This window comes from Oncorhynchus keta, chromosome 13 (assembly GCF_023373465.1).
Source record: "Oncorhynchus keta strain PuntledgeMale-10-30-2019 chromosome 13, Oket_V2, whole genome shotgun sequence".
NCBI classification, from domain to species: Eukaryota; Metazoa; Chordata; class Actinopteri; order Salmoniformes; family Salmonidae; genus Oncorhynchus; species Oncorhynchus keta.
Window position 1 is genome coordinate 30,671,451 of NC_068433.1, and position 15,181 is coordinate 30,686,631.

Here is a 15,181-nt window from a genome sequence, read left to right on the forward strand (position 1 = left end):
CAGTAGGTGGCGGTTTATGCACCTGTCAGTTGGTTGCGATCCGCTAATAAATACTTAAAGAAGAAGACACAGGGAGAGAGAGAGAGGGAAAATAAAGGGAGAGAGAGAGAGAGAGAGGGAGAGAGAGAGAAGAAAGGGAGAGAGAAAGAAAGGGAGCGAGAGAGAGAGAAGAAAGGGAGAGAAAGAGAGAGAGAGAGAGAGAGAGAGAGAGAGAGAGAGAGAGAGAGAGAGAGAGAGAGGGAAAAGAAAGGGAGAGAGAGAGAGGGAGAGAGAGAGAAGAAAGGGAGAGAAGAGAGGGAGAGAGAGAAGAAAGGGATAGAAGAGAGGGAGAGAAGAGAGAGAGTGTGTGTAGAGGAGGGGGGGACCAAGTAATATTAGACTGGTTCCATATCATTGATCATCAACCCCCCCACAGTGGGTATGTGCAGATGTAGAATCTTAGTTTGATGATTTTTTTCACAGCAGGAAAATAATCCTGCAGCAACAGAAAATGTGAATTATTGTGTGGATTATAATTACTTGATACTTTTGTAAGGGTTGATCAATATTTGGTTAGGGAAAGTCTGACATTTTAAAGTGGAAATTATAATACATTACAAGTTTGCTTTTCCTGTTGTGTTGGAAAATCCCGGCAACAGCAGGGTGATCAAATTAAGATCCTACACCTGTATATATTCAGAGAAGACAATTGTCGCAACTGAAGAGCCTTTTGTCTACCTTTCAATGAGCAGGAAAGGATGTTGGTGAAGTATACCCATGCCAATGGGTATGATCAGTTCTTTGAGGTCTGGAGATGCTCTGAAAAGTCAATTTTAGCATTTTTTGGGGAAATCAATTCAAAATTCAAAAATATAGTTTAATATTGAATTCACGTCATCTTGCTTCACCAAACTATCATACGTCGAAACAATTGTTTAAATATGACATATTTCTACACGTCCAGTGCTTCACAGCTTCCTGAAACATTATGAGTAAAAGGAAATACACACATTTTCATGAGCTTACAAAAACATCAATGCAATTTCTTATTTGGTAGCGTACACAGAAGCACAACCTTCCACATCTTAGTTTATTTCTATGTACATTCATATACTGTATGCCCAGGCGTGCTTATAAAGTCGTTCAGAATAGACAAAATATATCAATCTCTTTTAAAAACAAAATAAAAAACATTGATCTGAAATTACACGATCAAAAGTTAAATACAGTAAGTTATATTGCATTTTCATGGTATTAAAGTGGTGGCAGATGGATTCAAAAGTGTGAATGCAGCAGTACCTTTGGCAGTGATGGCCTACTGTCAACTACTTTCTCGTCCATTGAAATAACATAACAGCCCATATGTATTCTTAGTATATATAACATCCCTTTCAGGAAACCATTGAAAAGTACACAATCTTGTGTTTCCATATGGCCTTATAATTTCCTAATAAGCAACATTCCCTGTCATTGCTCGCCTTGAACCCACTCCGTGTCACTGTCATTAGTAAGAGCATATTCCTCAATGGCTTTGCTTTGCTGTCTGTCAATCAAAGATCACACACAGATAGATACAGTAGTTCACGAGTCATGACAGATTCATTCAGAACACAAATAATAAATGATCACAAATTGCCTACCAACCAACTATTTCTTTTTTGACATCTGTAATTGGTTTAACATATTCATCCAAAAGACAGCACCTCCTTCCTCCAAATGCAGTGTCCCTGTTCACAGCATTACTGCATGAGAATAAATAAGGACGACTGAAGGTCAGAGTTTGATGTGTGGCTGGATGAGTGATGATGATTGGTTGGAGAGGTCAGAACAGAGAAGATGATTGGTCAGTCGGTGTTGATGAAGTAGGTCGTAAGTTCTCCCTTGCCCTTGACGGTGATGACTCCTCTCTTGGTCACACTGAAGCCAAAGGTCTTCACCACCTGCGCTGTTTCCTCTGTCACCTGTAGAGGGAGACAGAACCATTTAACAAGCGCTCTCTCTCATTCAAAATGTTTCTCCCCTCTCTCCAACCCTTCACTCTCGCTGTCTCTCCCTCCCCTCTCCATCTCTCTCTCACCTGGATCTTGTCTAGTACTCCGGTGCTGTCCATCCTACTGGCCACGTTCACAGAGTTCCCCCAGATATCATACTGTGGTTTGTGGGCTCCGATCACCCCCGCAATCACTGGACCATGGTTTATCCCTATATAAGGCAAAAGAGATGAAGTGATGAAAAAGTTAGTTGGGAGGGGGGAGATGGTTATCAAATTAAGGGAGTTTAGTTGTAAAAGTCTCAATCTCTTTTTGTCGTCCGTTGATTCCGTGCATCCTTTCTCAACCATATTGAAAGAGAAAGTCCAAGGTCCCTCCTGTCTGACCTTCTTCTCCAAATACATTTTGAGAAGCAGGCAAGGAGAGAGGGTGCACGTAATTGAGGAAAGATGAATTGAGTCCATATCTTTCTTGTCCCTCTGGCCATACAGACAGACTCACCGATGCGTAGCTTAAAGCTGTTGAAGGAGTGTTGGTTGATGGACTCCAAGTTGTTCTTCAGAGCGATGGCAAACTCTACCATGCTGCGCACATGGCTGTAGGACACATCACAGTCCTGTTGGTGGAGACAGAGAACACTCAGTCAGAATCAATTGTGAGCTCAGAATTCTTGGTTTAACCAGGCTCTGAGAACACACTGAATCAGAACACTCAGTTAGAATCCATACAGGCAGACAGACGAGAGACAGTGTTCGAATAAATACTTCAGACATGGATTTCCTCCTTCCTAACTTCCAAGAGTTAAGAGCTTTCACTTCATTGATGTGACCATGTTTGATTGGGGCAATGCAATAGGATAATAAGTAACCTTTCTTTTGCTTATCCAATCATGTACAGGTAGGTCCCTGACTACCTTAGAGAACGGAGTAAGTAAGGTTGTGTTTTTACAAGTATTTGGACCCAGTGAGGCAGAACAGAGCTGTATACAATAGGCTACGACCAACCTTTCGCTCGTCCCCTATAGCAGGATTGGTCAGACCAGCAGCTGCCATGTAGGTGCTGCCAATAGTCTTAATCTTCTCCACAGAACAGAACTTTGGCTTTGAGAGAAGCTGTTAGAGAGAGAATAGAGAGGGGGGCATAGAAAGAGAAAAAGGGTAAGGTTTGGTGACAAGACTAATGGTCAGTTCATTGTTAGATTACCATTTTTTTTTTTTACTCCTGTCCCTTCTTCCGTTCTGAGTAGTTCCAGACCAAGCTCTGAAATGACCCCCAGTTCAAAAGTAGTGCATTATATAGGGCGGCTACCCCCAGGGGTACGCACAATGCCGTTGGCGGTACATCAAATAGAAATGTTATTCACATTTTCACACAGTCCATTTCGATTTTCCAACAAGGCTATACATTTGGGTGATGTTTTTTTCTCGCCCTGAGTAGCCTCGTTTCCCTGCCAAAAATAAAATTAAACCATCTAGTGTTCAGCGAAGTAACAACACAATGTCAAATACAGGCATCCTAGTCAAATAATTAACATCCAATCACATTAATCGTTACTCTCTTGCGGGAATTCCACTAACGGTCTGTATGTATGGTTAAAAAAAGTAAGGCCTGCGTCCATAGAGATACATATCAGCAGTACTACACCTGCACCTGTCGACAACACAAGTTGTTCTGCTTCCACGAGCACATCCAATGATAGCAATCAGTAATTCTGCATGTGTTGCTAGCCGAGCTAGCATGGACACTGACAGTTGTGAATCTGATGCAGCCGAAGAGCTACTGCCCCTTTACCCGGGAAAGCACCGAACATTGTTGCTTGCAACGCCACTTGGGTACACTGCAGCATCTACCCAGAGGCTGCCAAGGTGATGCCTGACAGCATGAAATACTTTTTGTACACTACAGTGAAAATGTTTATTATGTTTATCGTGTATTTTCTGAATTATGCAATGATATGGGCAGTTACCATGTAACGCTTTTACAACATACAGAAGTGCGCTGGTTATCAAGGGGCAAAGTATTGACAGTATTGTTGCTAGCCAGTATTAAATCAGGCACAGCTGTCTACGCTTAAGACCTTCAGTGCGCCTCCAAGGCCCAGTGTATCCACCACGCACCAGGCTTCCAGTGCATCTCCCGAGTCCGGTGAGATCTGTTCCAGTTCCACGTACCAGGCCTCCAGTATGTCTCCGCAGCCGTAGAGATCTTTTTATTCTCTATATTTGGTTGGTCAGGGTTGATTACTTCCGGCGCCAACAGAGATGGCCGCCTCGCTTCGCGTTCCTAGGAAACTATGCAGTTTTTAGTTTTTTTACGTGTTATTTCTTACATTAGTACCCCAGGTCATCTTAGGTTTCATTACATACAGTCGAGAAGAACTACTGAATATAAGATCAGCGTCAACTCACCATCAGTATGACCAAGAATATGTTTTCCGCGACGCGGATCCTGTGTTCTGCCTTACGAACAGCTCAACGGAATTGATTCCATGCAGCGACCCCCCAAAAAAACGACTTCGTAAAAGAGGGAAACGAAGCGGTCTTCTGGTCAGACTCAGGACACGGGCACATTGCGCACCACTCCCTAGCATTCTTCTTGCCAATGTCCAGTCTCTTGACAACAAGGTTGATGAAATCCGAGCAAGGGTAGCATTCCAGAGGGACATCAGAGACTGTAACGTCCTCTGCTTCACGGAAACATGGCTCACTGGGAAGACGCTATCCGGGGCGGTGCAGCCAACGGGTTTCTCCACGCATCGCGCCGACAGAAACAAACATCTTTCTGGTAAGAAGAGTGGCGGGGGCGTATGCCTCATGACTAACGAGACATGGTGTGATGAAAGAAACATACAGGAACTCAAATCCTTCTGTTCACCTGATTTAGAATTCCTCACAATCAAATGTAGACCGCATTATCTACCAAGAGAATTCTCTTCGATTATAATCACAGCCGTATATATATCCCCCCCAAGCAGACACATCGATGGCTCTGAACGAACTTTATTTAACTCTTTGCAAACTGGAAACCATTTATCCGGAGGCTGCATTCATTGTAGCTGGGGATTTTAACAAAGCTAATCTGAAAACAAGAATCCCTAAATTTTATCAGCATATCGATTGCGCAACCAGGGGTGGTAAAACCTTGGATCATTGTTACTCTAACTTCCGCGACACATATAAGGCCCTGCCCCGCCCCCCTTTCGGAAAGGCTGACCACGACTCCATTTTGTTGATCCCTGCCTACAGACAGAAACTTAAACAAGAGGCTCCCACGCTGAGGTCTGTCCAACGCTGGTCCGACCAAGCTGACTCCACACTCCAAGACTGCTTCCATCACAATGTTTCGTATTGCGTCAGATAAAAATATTGACGAATACGCTGATTCGGTGTGCGAGTTCATTAGAACGTGCGTTGAAGATGTCGTTCCCACGATAAAAACATTCCCTAACCAGAAACCGTGGATTGATGGCAGCATTTGCGTGAAACTGAAAGCGCAAAACCACTGCTTTTAATCAGGGCAAGGTGTCTGGTAACATGACCGAATATAAACAATGCAGCTATCCCCTCCGCAAGGCTATTAAACAAGCTAAGCGTCAGTACAGAGACAAAGTAGAATCTCAATTCAACGGCTCAGACACAAGAGGCATGTGGCAGGGTCTACAGTCAATCACGGACTACAAGAAGAAATCCAGCCCAGTCACGGACCAGGATGTCTTGCTCCCAGGCAGACTAAATAACTTTTTGCTCGCTTTGAGGACAATACAGTGCCACTGACACGGCCTGCAACGAAAACATGCGGTCCTCCTTCACTGCAGCCGAGGTGAGTAAGACATTTAAACGTGTTAACCCTTGCAAGGCTGCAGGCCCAGACGGCATCCCCAGCCGCGCCCTCAGAGCATGCGCAGACCAGCTGGCCGGTGTGTTTACGGACATATTCAATCAATCCCTATACCAGTCTGCTGTTCCCACATGCTTCAAGAGGGCCACCATTGTTCCTGTTCCCAAGAAAGCTAAGGTAACTGAGCTAAACGACTACCGCCCCGTAGCACTCACTTCCGTCATCATGAAGTGCTTTGAGAGACTAGTCAAGGACCATATCACCTCCACCCTACCTGACACCCTAGACCCACTCCAATTTGCTTACCGCCCAAATAGGTCCACAGACGACGCAATCTCAACCACACTGCACACTGCCCTAACCCACCTGGACAAGAGGAATACCTATGTGAGAATGCTGTTCATCGACTACAGCTCGGCATTCAACACCATAGTACCCTCCAAGCTCGTCATCAAGCTCGAGACCCTGGGTCTCGACCCCCCTGTGCAACTGGGTACTGGACTTCCTGACGTGCCGCCCCAGGTGGTGAGGGTAGGCAACATCTCCTCCCCGCTGATCCTCAACACGGGGCCCCACAAGGGTGCGTTCTGAGCCCTCTCCTGTACTCCCTGTTCACCCACGACTGCGTGGCCACGCACGCCTCCAACTCAATCATCAAGTTTGCGGACGACACAACAGTGGTAGGCTTGATTACCAACAACGACGAGACGGCCTACAGGGAGGAGGTGAGGGCCCTCGGAGTGTGGTGTCAGGAAAATAACCTCACACTCAACGTCAACAAAACTAAGGAGATGATTGTGACTTCAGGAAACAGCAGAGGGAACACCCCCTATCCACATCGATGGAACAGTAGTGGAGAGGGTAGCAAGTGTTAAGTTCCTCGGCATACACATCACAGACAAACTGAATTGGTCCACTCACACTGACAGCGTCGTGAAGAAGGCGCAGCAGCGCCTCTTCAACCTCAGGAGGCTGAAGAAATTCGGCTTGTCACCAAAAGCACTCACAAACTTCTACAGATGCACAATCGAGAGCATCCTGGCGGGCTGTATCACCGCCTGGTACGGCAACTGCTCCGCCTCAACCGTAAGGCTCTCCAGAGGGTAGTGAGGTCTGCACAACGCATCACCGGGGGCAAACTACCTGCCCTCCAGGACACCTACACCACCCGATGTTACAGGAAGGCCATAAAGATCATCAAGGACATCAACCACCCGAGCCACTGCCTGTTCACCCCGCTATCATCCAGAAGGCGAGGTCAGTACAGGTGCATCAAAGCTGGGACCGAGAGACTGAAAAACAGCTTCTATCTCAAGGCCATCAGACTGTTAAACAGCCACCACTAACATTGAGTGGCTGCTGCCAACACACTGTCATTGACACTGACCCAACTCCAGCCACTTTAATAATGGGAATTGATGGGAAATGATGTAAATATATCACTAGCCACTTTAAACAATGCTACCTTATATAATGTTACTTACCCTACATTATTCATCTCATATGCATACGTATATACTGTACTCTATATCATTGACTGCATCCTTATGTAATACATGTATCACTAGCCACTTTAACTATGCCACTTTGTTTACTTTGTCTACATACTCATCTCATATGTATATACTGTACTCAATACCATCTACTGTATGCTGCCCTGTACCATCACTCATTCATATATCCTTATGTACATATTCTTTATCCCCTTACACTGTGTATAAGACAGTAGTTTTGGAATTGTTAGTTAGATTACTTGTTGGTTATCACTGCATTGTCGGAACTAGAAGCACAAGCATTTCGCTACACTCACATTAACATCTGCTAACCATGTGTATGTGACAAATAAAATTGATTTGATCTAGGTTAATTGAAAATGAAATCTCCAAAATATTGTTACTTTTAAATAAAACTATTTGTATTATTATTAATTAATTTAGAATGATATAAAAGCCACTTAGATATTCTCAGATATTCTCACAGATCCTAACAGAAAATGCCTCTTAGATATTCATTTAGAATCCTCCAATCCTCTAAATGTAATTACTGATGTCACGTCATTGAAAAACATATTTTTAGATATACTGTAGGCCTACCATAGGCAAAATGAGTCTCACTAGTGTTGAGTAATGTACTGCTAAAAGTGATGTAGATCTTATTTATTTAAAGAGCATATTGAAGTTAGAAGCAATAGGATTTGAAGCAAAAGCCTATAACTATTTCAGCATCGTTTCACGCTGCTCTGAGACAAGCATGGGGACTGATCTGACTAGAATGAGAAAATTAGGGTGCAGAAATGTTATGCTCTTAGTGTAACCTTTATTTAACTAGGCAAGTCAGTTAAGAACAAATTCTTATTTACAAGGACAGCCTACTCCTCCTTCCCCGTCGGGAAATTTACCCACGTGCCCTGCCCGCACGACACAGGGATTCTTTAGCTAAATAGCCCAGTACTGTACTCCCGACCGTCACGTTGTACAGCACCATATTTTCCATTCCATCTTAATGGAAATCCTGAGGGTTTTGTTTTTAGTTTTTCTTGGAATAGAAACTCCATAATATTAATCAAATTAATTAAGCCAAATTTCTTAAAATCAATGCCATATACTATGTTATTACAAAAAATGTTTCAAAATCTCTGGTAATGCAAATATAGAAGACTATAAAATGCTTCTCAAAGATGCCCTCTGGTGGTCAAAATAGCAGTAACTTGCATTAACGGAAAAAATGGCTGACAATTAAATAACATGCCACAGAATGCTGCAGCAGCCCGCAAGGTGTTCTGCAGTATGACACAACTGTTAAAGGAGCAACCACTGTATAGTCAATGTGCGGGACAAAATTGAGGCTATGATTAAGAAGTTGGAGCTCTTCTCTGTCTGCATTAACAAGGACAACACACAGGTCTTTCCATCAATCTATGATTTTTTGTGTGCAAATTAACTCAAGCTTACGGACAACGTCAAATGTGATATAGCGAAGCACCTGAGTGAGCTGGTGTGCAATTACGCAAGTACCTTCCCGAAACGGATGACACAAACAACTGGATTTGTAATCCCTTTCATGCTTTGCCTCCAGTCCACTTATGGATATCTGAACAAGAGTGCCTCATTGAAATTGCAACAAGGGGTTCTGTGAAAATTGAATTGGATCAGAAGCCATTGCCAGATTTCTGGATAAGGCTGCGCTCAGAGTATCCTGCCTTGGAAAATCGTGCTGTTAAGACACCGATGTCCTTTGCAACCATGTACCTATGTGAGAGTGGATTCTCGGCCCTCACTAGCATGAAAACTAAATACAGGCACAGACTGTATTTTCTGAATTATGCAATGATATGGGCAGTTACCATGTAACGCTTTTACAACATACAGAAGTGCGCTGGTTATCAAGGGGCAAAGTATTGACAGTATTGTTGCTAGCCAGTATTAAATCAGGCACAGCTGTCTACGCTTAAGACCTTCAGTGCGCCTCCAAGGCCCAGTGTATCCACCACGCACCAGGCTTCCAGTGCATCTCCCGAGTCCGGTGAGATCTGTTCCAGTTCCACGTACCAGGCCTCCAGTATGTCTCCGCAGCCGTAGAGATCTTTTTATTCTCTATATTTGGTTGGTCAGGGTTGATTACTTCCGGCGCCAACAGAGATGGCCGCCTCGCTCGCGTTCCTAGGAAACTATGCAGTTTTTAGTTTTTTTACGTGTTATTTCTTACATTAGTACCCCAGGTCATCTTAGGTTTCATTACATACAGTCGAGAAGAACTACTGAATATAAGATCAGCGTCAACTCACCATCAGTATGACCAAGAATATGTTTTCAGCGACGCGGATCCTGTGTTCTGCCTTACAAACAGCTCAACGGAATTGATTCCATGCAGCGACCCCCAAAAAAACGACTTCGTAAAGAGGGAAACGAAGCGGTCTTCTGGTCAGACTCAGGACACGGGCACATTGCGCACCACTCCCTAGCATTCTTCTTGCCAATGTCCAGTCTCTTGACAACAAGGTTGATGAAATCCGAGCAAGGGTAGCATTCCAGAGGGACATCAGAGACTGTAACGTCCTCTGCTTCACGGAAACATGGCTCACTGGGAAGACGCTATCCGGGCGGTGCAGCCAACGGGTTTCTCCACGCATCGCGCCGACAGAAACAAACATCTTTCTGGTAAGAAGAGTGGCGGGGGCGTATGCCTCATGACTAACGAGACATGGTGTGATGAAAGAAACATACAGGAACTCAAATCCTTCTGTTCACCTGATTTAGAATTCCTCACAATCAAATGTAGACCGCATTATCTACCAAGAGAATTCTCTTCGATTATAATCACAGCCGTATATATATCCCCCCCCAAGCAGACACATCGATGGCTCTGAACGAACTTTATTTAACTCTTTGCAAACTGGAAACCATTTATCCGGAGGCTGCATTCATTGTAGCTGGGGATTTTAACAAAGCTAATCTGAAAACAAGAATCCCTAAATTTTATCAGCATATCGATTGCGCAACCAGGGGTGGTAAAACCTTGGATCATTGTTACTCTAACTTCCGCGACGCATATAAGGCCCTGCCCCGCCCCCCTTTCGGAAAAGCTGACCACGACTCCATTTTGTTGATCCCTGCCTACAGACAAAAACTTAAACAAGAGGCTCCCACGCTGAGGTCTGTCCAACGCTGGTCCGACCAAGCTGACTCCACACTCCAAGACTGCTTCCATCACAATGTTTCGTATTGCGTCAGATAAAAATATTGACGAATACGCTGATTCGGTGTGCGAGTTCATTAGAACGTGCGTTGAAGATGTCGTTCCCACGATAAAAACATTCCCTAACCAGAAACCGTGGATTGATGGCAGCATTTGCGTGAAACTGAAAGCGCAAACCACTGCTTTTAATCAGGGCAAGGTGTCTGGTAACATGACCGAATATAAACAATGCAGCTATCCCCTCCGCAAGGCTATTAAACAAGCTAAGCGTCAGTACAGAGACAAAGTAGAATCTCAATTCAACGGCTCAGACACAAGAGGCATGTGGCAGGGTCTACAGTCAATCACGGACTACAAGAAGAAATCCAGCCCAGTCACGGACCAGGATGTCTTGCTCCCAGGCAGACTAAATAACTTTTTTGCTCGCTTTGAGGACAATACAGTGCCACTGACACGGCCTGCAACGAAAACATGCGGTCTCTCCTTCACTGCAGCCGAGGTGAGTAAGACATTTAAACGTGTTAACCCTTGCAAGGCTGCAGGCCCAGACGGCATCCCCAGCCGCGCCCTCAGAGCATGCGCAGACCAGCTGGCCGGTGTGTTTACGGACATATTCAATCAATCCCTATACCAGTCTGCTGTTCCCACATGCTTCAAGAGGGCCACCATTGTTCCTGTTCCCAAGAAAGCTAAGGTAACTGAGCTAAACGACTACCGCCCGTAGCACTCACTTCCGTCATCATGAAGTGCTTTGAGAGACTAGTCAAGGACCATATCACCTCCACCCTACCTGACACCCTAGACCCACTCCAATTTGCTTACCGCCCAAATAGGTCCACAGACGACGCAATCTCAACCACACTGCACACTGCCCTAACCCACCTGGACAAGAGGAATACCTATGTGAGAATGCTGTTCATCGACTACAGCTCGGCATTCAACACCATAGTACCCTCCAAGCTCGTCATCAAGCTCGAGACCCTGGGTCTCGACCCCGCCCTGTGCAACTGGGTACTGGACTTCCTGACGTGCCGCCCCCAGGTGGTGAGGGTAGGCAACAACATCTCCTCCCCGCTGATCCTCAACACGGGGGCCCCACAAGGGTGCGTTCTGAGCCCTCTCCTGTACTCCCTGTTCACCCACGACTGCGTGGCCACGCACGCCTCCAACTCAATCATCAAGTTTGCGGACGACACAACAGTGGTAGGCTTGATTACCAACAACGACGAGACGGCCTACAGGGAGGAGGTGAGGGCCCTCGGAGTGTGGTGTCAGGAAAATAACCTCACACTCAACGTCAACAAAACTAAGGAGATGATTGTGGACTTCAGGAAACAGCAGAGGGAACACCCCCTATCCACATCGATGGAACAGTAGTGGAGAGGGTAGCAAGTGTTAAGTTCCTTGGCATACACATCACAGACAAACTGAATTGGTCCACTCACACTGACAGCGTCGTGAAGAAGCGCAGCAGCGCCTCTTCAACCTCAGGAGGCTGAAGAAATTCGGCTTGTCACCAAAAGCACTCACAAACTTCTACAGATGCACAATCGAGAGCATCCTGGCGGGCTGTATCACCGCCTGGTACGGCAACTGCTCCGCCCTCAACCGTAAGGCTCTCCAGAGGGTAGTGAGGTCTGCACAACGCATCACCGGGGGCAAACTACCTGCCCTCCAGGACACCTACACCACCCGATGTTACAGGAAGGCCATAAAGATCATCAAGGACATCAACCACCCGAGCCACTGCCTGTTCACCCCGCTATCATCCAGAAGGCGAGGTCAGTACAGGTGCATCAAAGCTGGGACCGAGAGACTGAAAAACAGCTTCTATCTCAAGGCCATCAGACTGTTAAACAGCCACCACTAACATTGAGTGGCTGCTGCCAACACACTGTCATTGACACTGACCCAACTCCAGCCACTTTAATAATGGGAATTGATGGGAAATGATGTAAATATATCACTAGCCACTTTAAACAATGCTACCTTATATAATGTTACTTACCCTACATTATTCATCTCATATGCATACGTATATACTGTACTCTATATCATTGACTGCATCCTTATGTAATACATGTATCACTAGCCACTTTAACTATGCCACTTTGTTTACTTTGTCTACATACTCATCTCATATGTATATACTGTACTCAATACCATCTACTGTATGCTGCCCTGTACCATCACTCATTCATATATCCTTATGTACATATTCTTTATCCCCTTACACTGTGTATAAGACAGTAGTTTTGGAATTGTTAGTTAGATTACTTGTTGGTTATCACTGCATTGTCGGAACTAGAAGCACAAGCATTTCGCTACACTCACATTAACATCTGCTAACCATGTGTATGTGACAAATAAAATTGGATTTGATCTAGGTTAATTGAAAATGAAATCTCCAAAATATTGTTACTTTTAAATAAAACTATTTGTATTATTATTAATTAATTTAGAATGATATAAAAGCCACTTAGATATTCTCAGATATTCTCACAGATCCTAACAGAAAATGCCTCTTAGATATTCATTTAGAATCCTCCAATCCTCTAAATGTAATTACTGATGTCACGTCATTGAAAAACATATTTTTAGATATACTGTAGGCCTACCATAGGCAAAATGAGTCTCACTAGTGTTGAGTAATGTACTGCTAAAAGTGATGTAGATCTTATTTATTTAAAGAGCATATTGAAGTTAGAAGCAATAGGATTTGAAGCAAAAGCCTATAACTATTTCAGCATCGTTTCACGCTGCTCTGAGACAAGCATGGGGACTGATCTGACTAGAATGAGAAAATTAGGGTGCAGAAATGTTATGCTCTTAGTGTAACCTTTATTTAACTAGGCAAGTCAGTTAAGAACAAATTCTTATTTACAAGGACAGCCTACTCCTCCTTCCCCGTCGGGAAATTTACCCACGTGCCCTGCCCGCACGACACAGGGATTCTTTAGCTAAATAGCCCAGTACTGTACTCCCGACCGTCACGTTGTACAGCACCATATTTTCCATTCCATCTTAATGGAAATCCTGAGGGTTTTGTTTTTAGTTTTTCTTGGAATAGAAACTCCATAATATTAATCAAATTAATTAAGCCAAATTTCTTAAAATCAATGCCATATACTATGTTATTACAAAAAATGTTTCAAAATCTCTGGTAATGCAAATATAGAAGACTATAAAATGCTTCTCAAAGATGCCCTCTGGTGGTCAAAATAGCAGTAACTTGCATTAACGGAAAAAATGGCTGACAATTAAATAACATGCCACAGAATGCTGCAGCAGCCCGCAAGGTGTTCTGCAGTATGACACAACTGTTAAAGGAGCAACCACTGTATAGTCAATGTGCGGGACAAAATTGAGGCTATGATTAAGAAGTTGGAGCTCTTCTCTGTCTGCATTAACAAGGACAACACACAGGTCTTTCCATCAATCTATGATTTTTTTGTGTGCAAATTAACTCAAGCTTACGGACAACGTCAAATGTGATATAGCGAAGCACCTGAGTGAGCTGGTGTGCAATTACGCAAGTACCTTCCCGAAACGGATGACACAAACAACTGGATTTGTAATCCCTTTCATGCTTTGCCTCCAGTCCACTTATGGATATCTGAACAAGAGTGCCTCATTGAAATTGCAACAAGGGGTTCTGTGAAAATTGAATTGGATCAGAAGCCATTGCCAGATTTCTGGATAAGGCTGCGCTCAGAGTATCCTGCCTTGGAAAATCGTGCTGTTAAGACACCGATGTCCTTTGCAACCATGTACCTATGTGAGAGTGGATTCTCGGCCCTCACTAGCATGAAAACTAAATACAGGCACAGACTGCGTGTGGAAAATGATTTAAGACTGAGACTCTCTCCAATACAACCCAACATTTCAGAGTTATGTGCATCCTTTCAAGCACACCCTTCTCATTAACCTGAGGTAAATTATTCACAATTTTTGCTGAACAAATAAGGTTTTATATGTAAGATGGCTAAATAAAGAGCAGAATGATTGGTTATTATTATATTATTATTTGTGCCCTGGTCCTATAAGAGCTCTTTGCCACTTCCGACGAGCCGGGCTGTGACAAAAACTCGCACTCATTCTTATGTGTAATAAATGTATCATATAGTGTGTGTGTGGCAGGCTTACAATGATGTCAAAAAACAACATTTGAGAGTGCGCTGACCCTGGTGCTAGAGGGGGGTACGCAGCTGGAGGTTGAATGTTTGAAGGGGTACGGGACTATAAAAAGTGTTGGAACCACTGATATAGGAAATAACGTGCCATTTTTGTACCTCATCAAAGTCTGAGATGATCTCATTGAGGAAACGTAAACACTCCAGTCCATCTCGGTTCACACTGCTCTCGCTGTAGAACTCCTTAAACTGGGGTACCGAGGCGAACATCACACACACACAGTCACATGATTGGCTGTACAGGTCCTGCAACACACCCACAAGACACACATTATATCACAACACTGATACAAATACGTTATATATACACACACACACACACACAAAACACGCTATAACGTCATATCACAACCCACACACATTTCACAAGCACACACGTCATATCCCAACACATACACGTTATATACATACACAAACATATTATATGCATGTACACACACACACACACACACACACACACACACACACACACACACACACACACAC

At 44.1% G+C, this 15,181-nt stretch overlaps 1 protein-coding gene across 5 annotated transcripts in view; it reads right to left on the reverse strand.

Annotated features, from left to right (window-relative positions):
- Positions 1-842: 842 nt before the first annotated feature.
- Positions 843-15,181, reverse strand: part of LOC118392752 (adenylate cyclase type 4-like) — a 53,819-nt gene continuing 39,480 nt past the window's right edge. For all 5 annotated transcript variants that reach the window (XM_052459972.1, XM_052459971.1, XM_052459976.1 and 2 more), the window contains 5 exons: positions 14,795-14,941; positions 2,975-3,082; positions 2,472-2,586; positions 2,057-2,181; positions 843-1,940 (listed from right to left, as the gene is read on the reverse strand). In XM_052459972.1, coding sequence (XP_052315932.1) covers positions 1,824-1,940; positions 2,057-2,181; positions 2,472-2,586; positions 2,975-3,082; positions 14,795-14,941 — 612 coding nt within the window. In that variant the 3' untranslated portion in view covers positions 843-1,823. The remainder of the gene's footprint in view (positions 1,941-2,056; positions 2,182-2,471; positions 2,587-2,974; positions 3,083-14,794; positions 14,942-15,181) is intronic.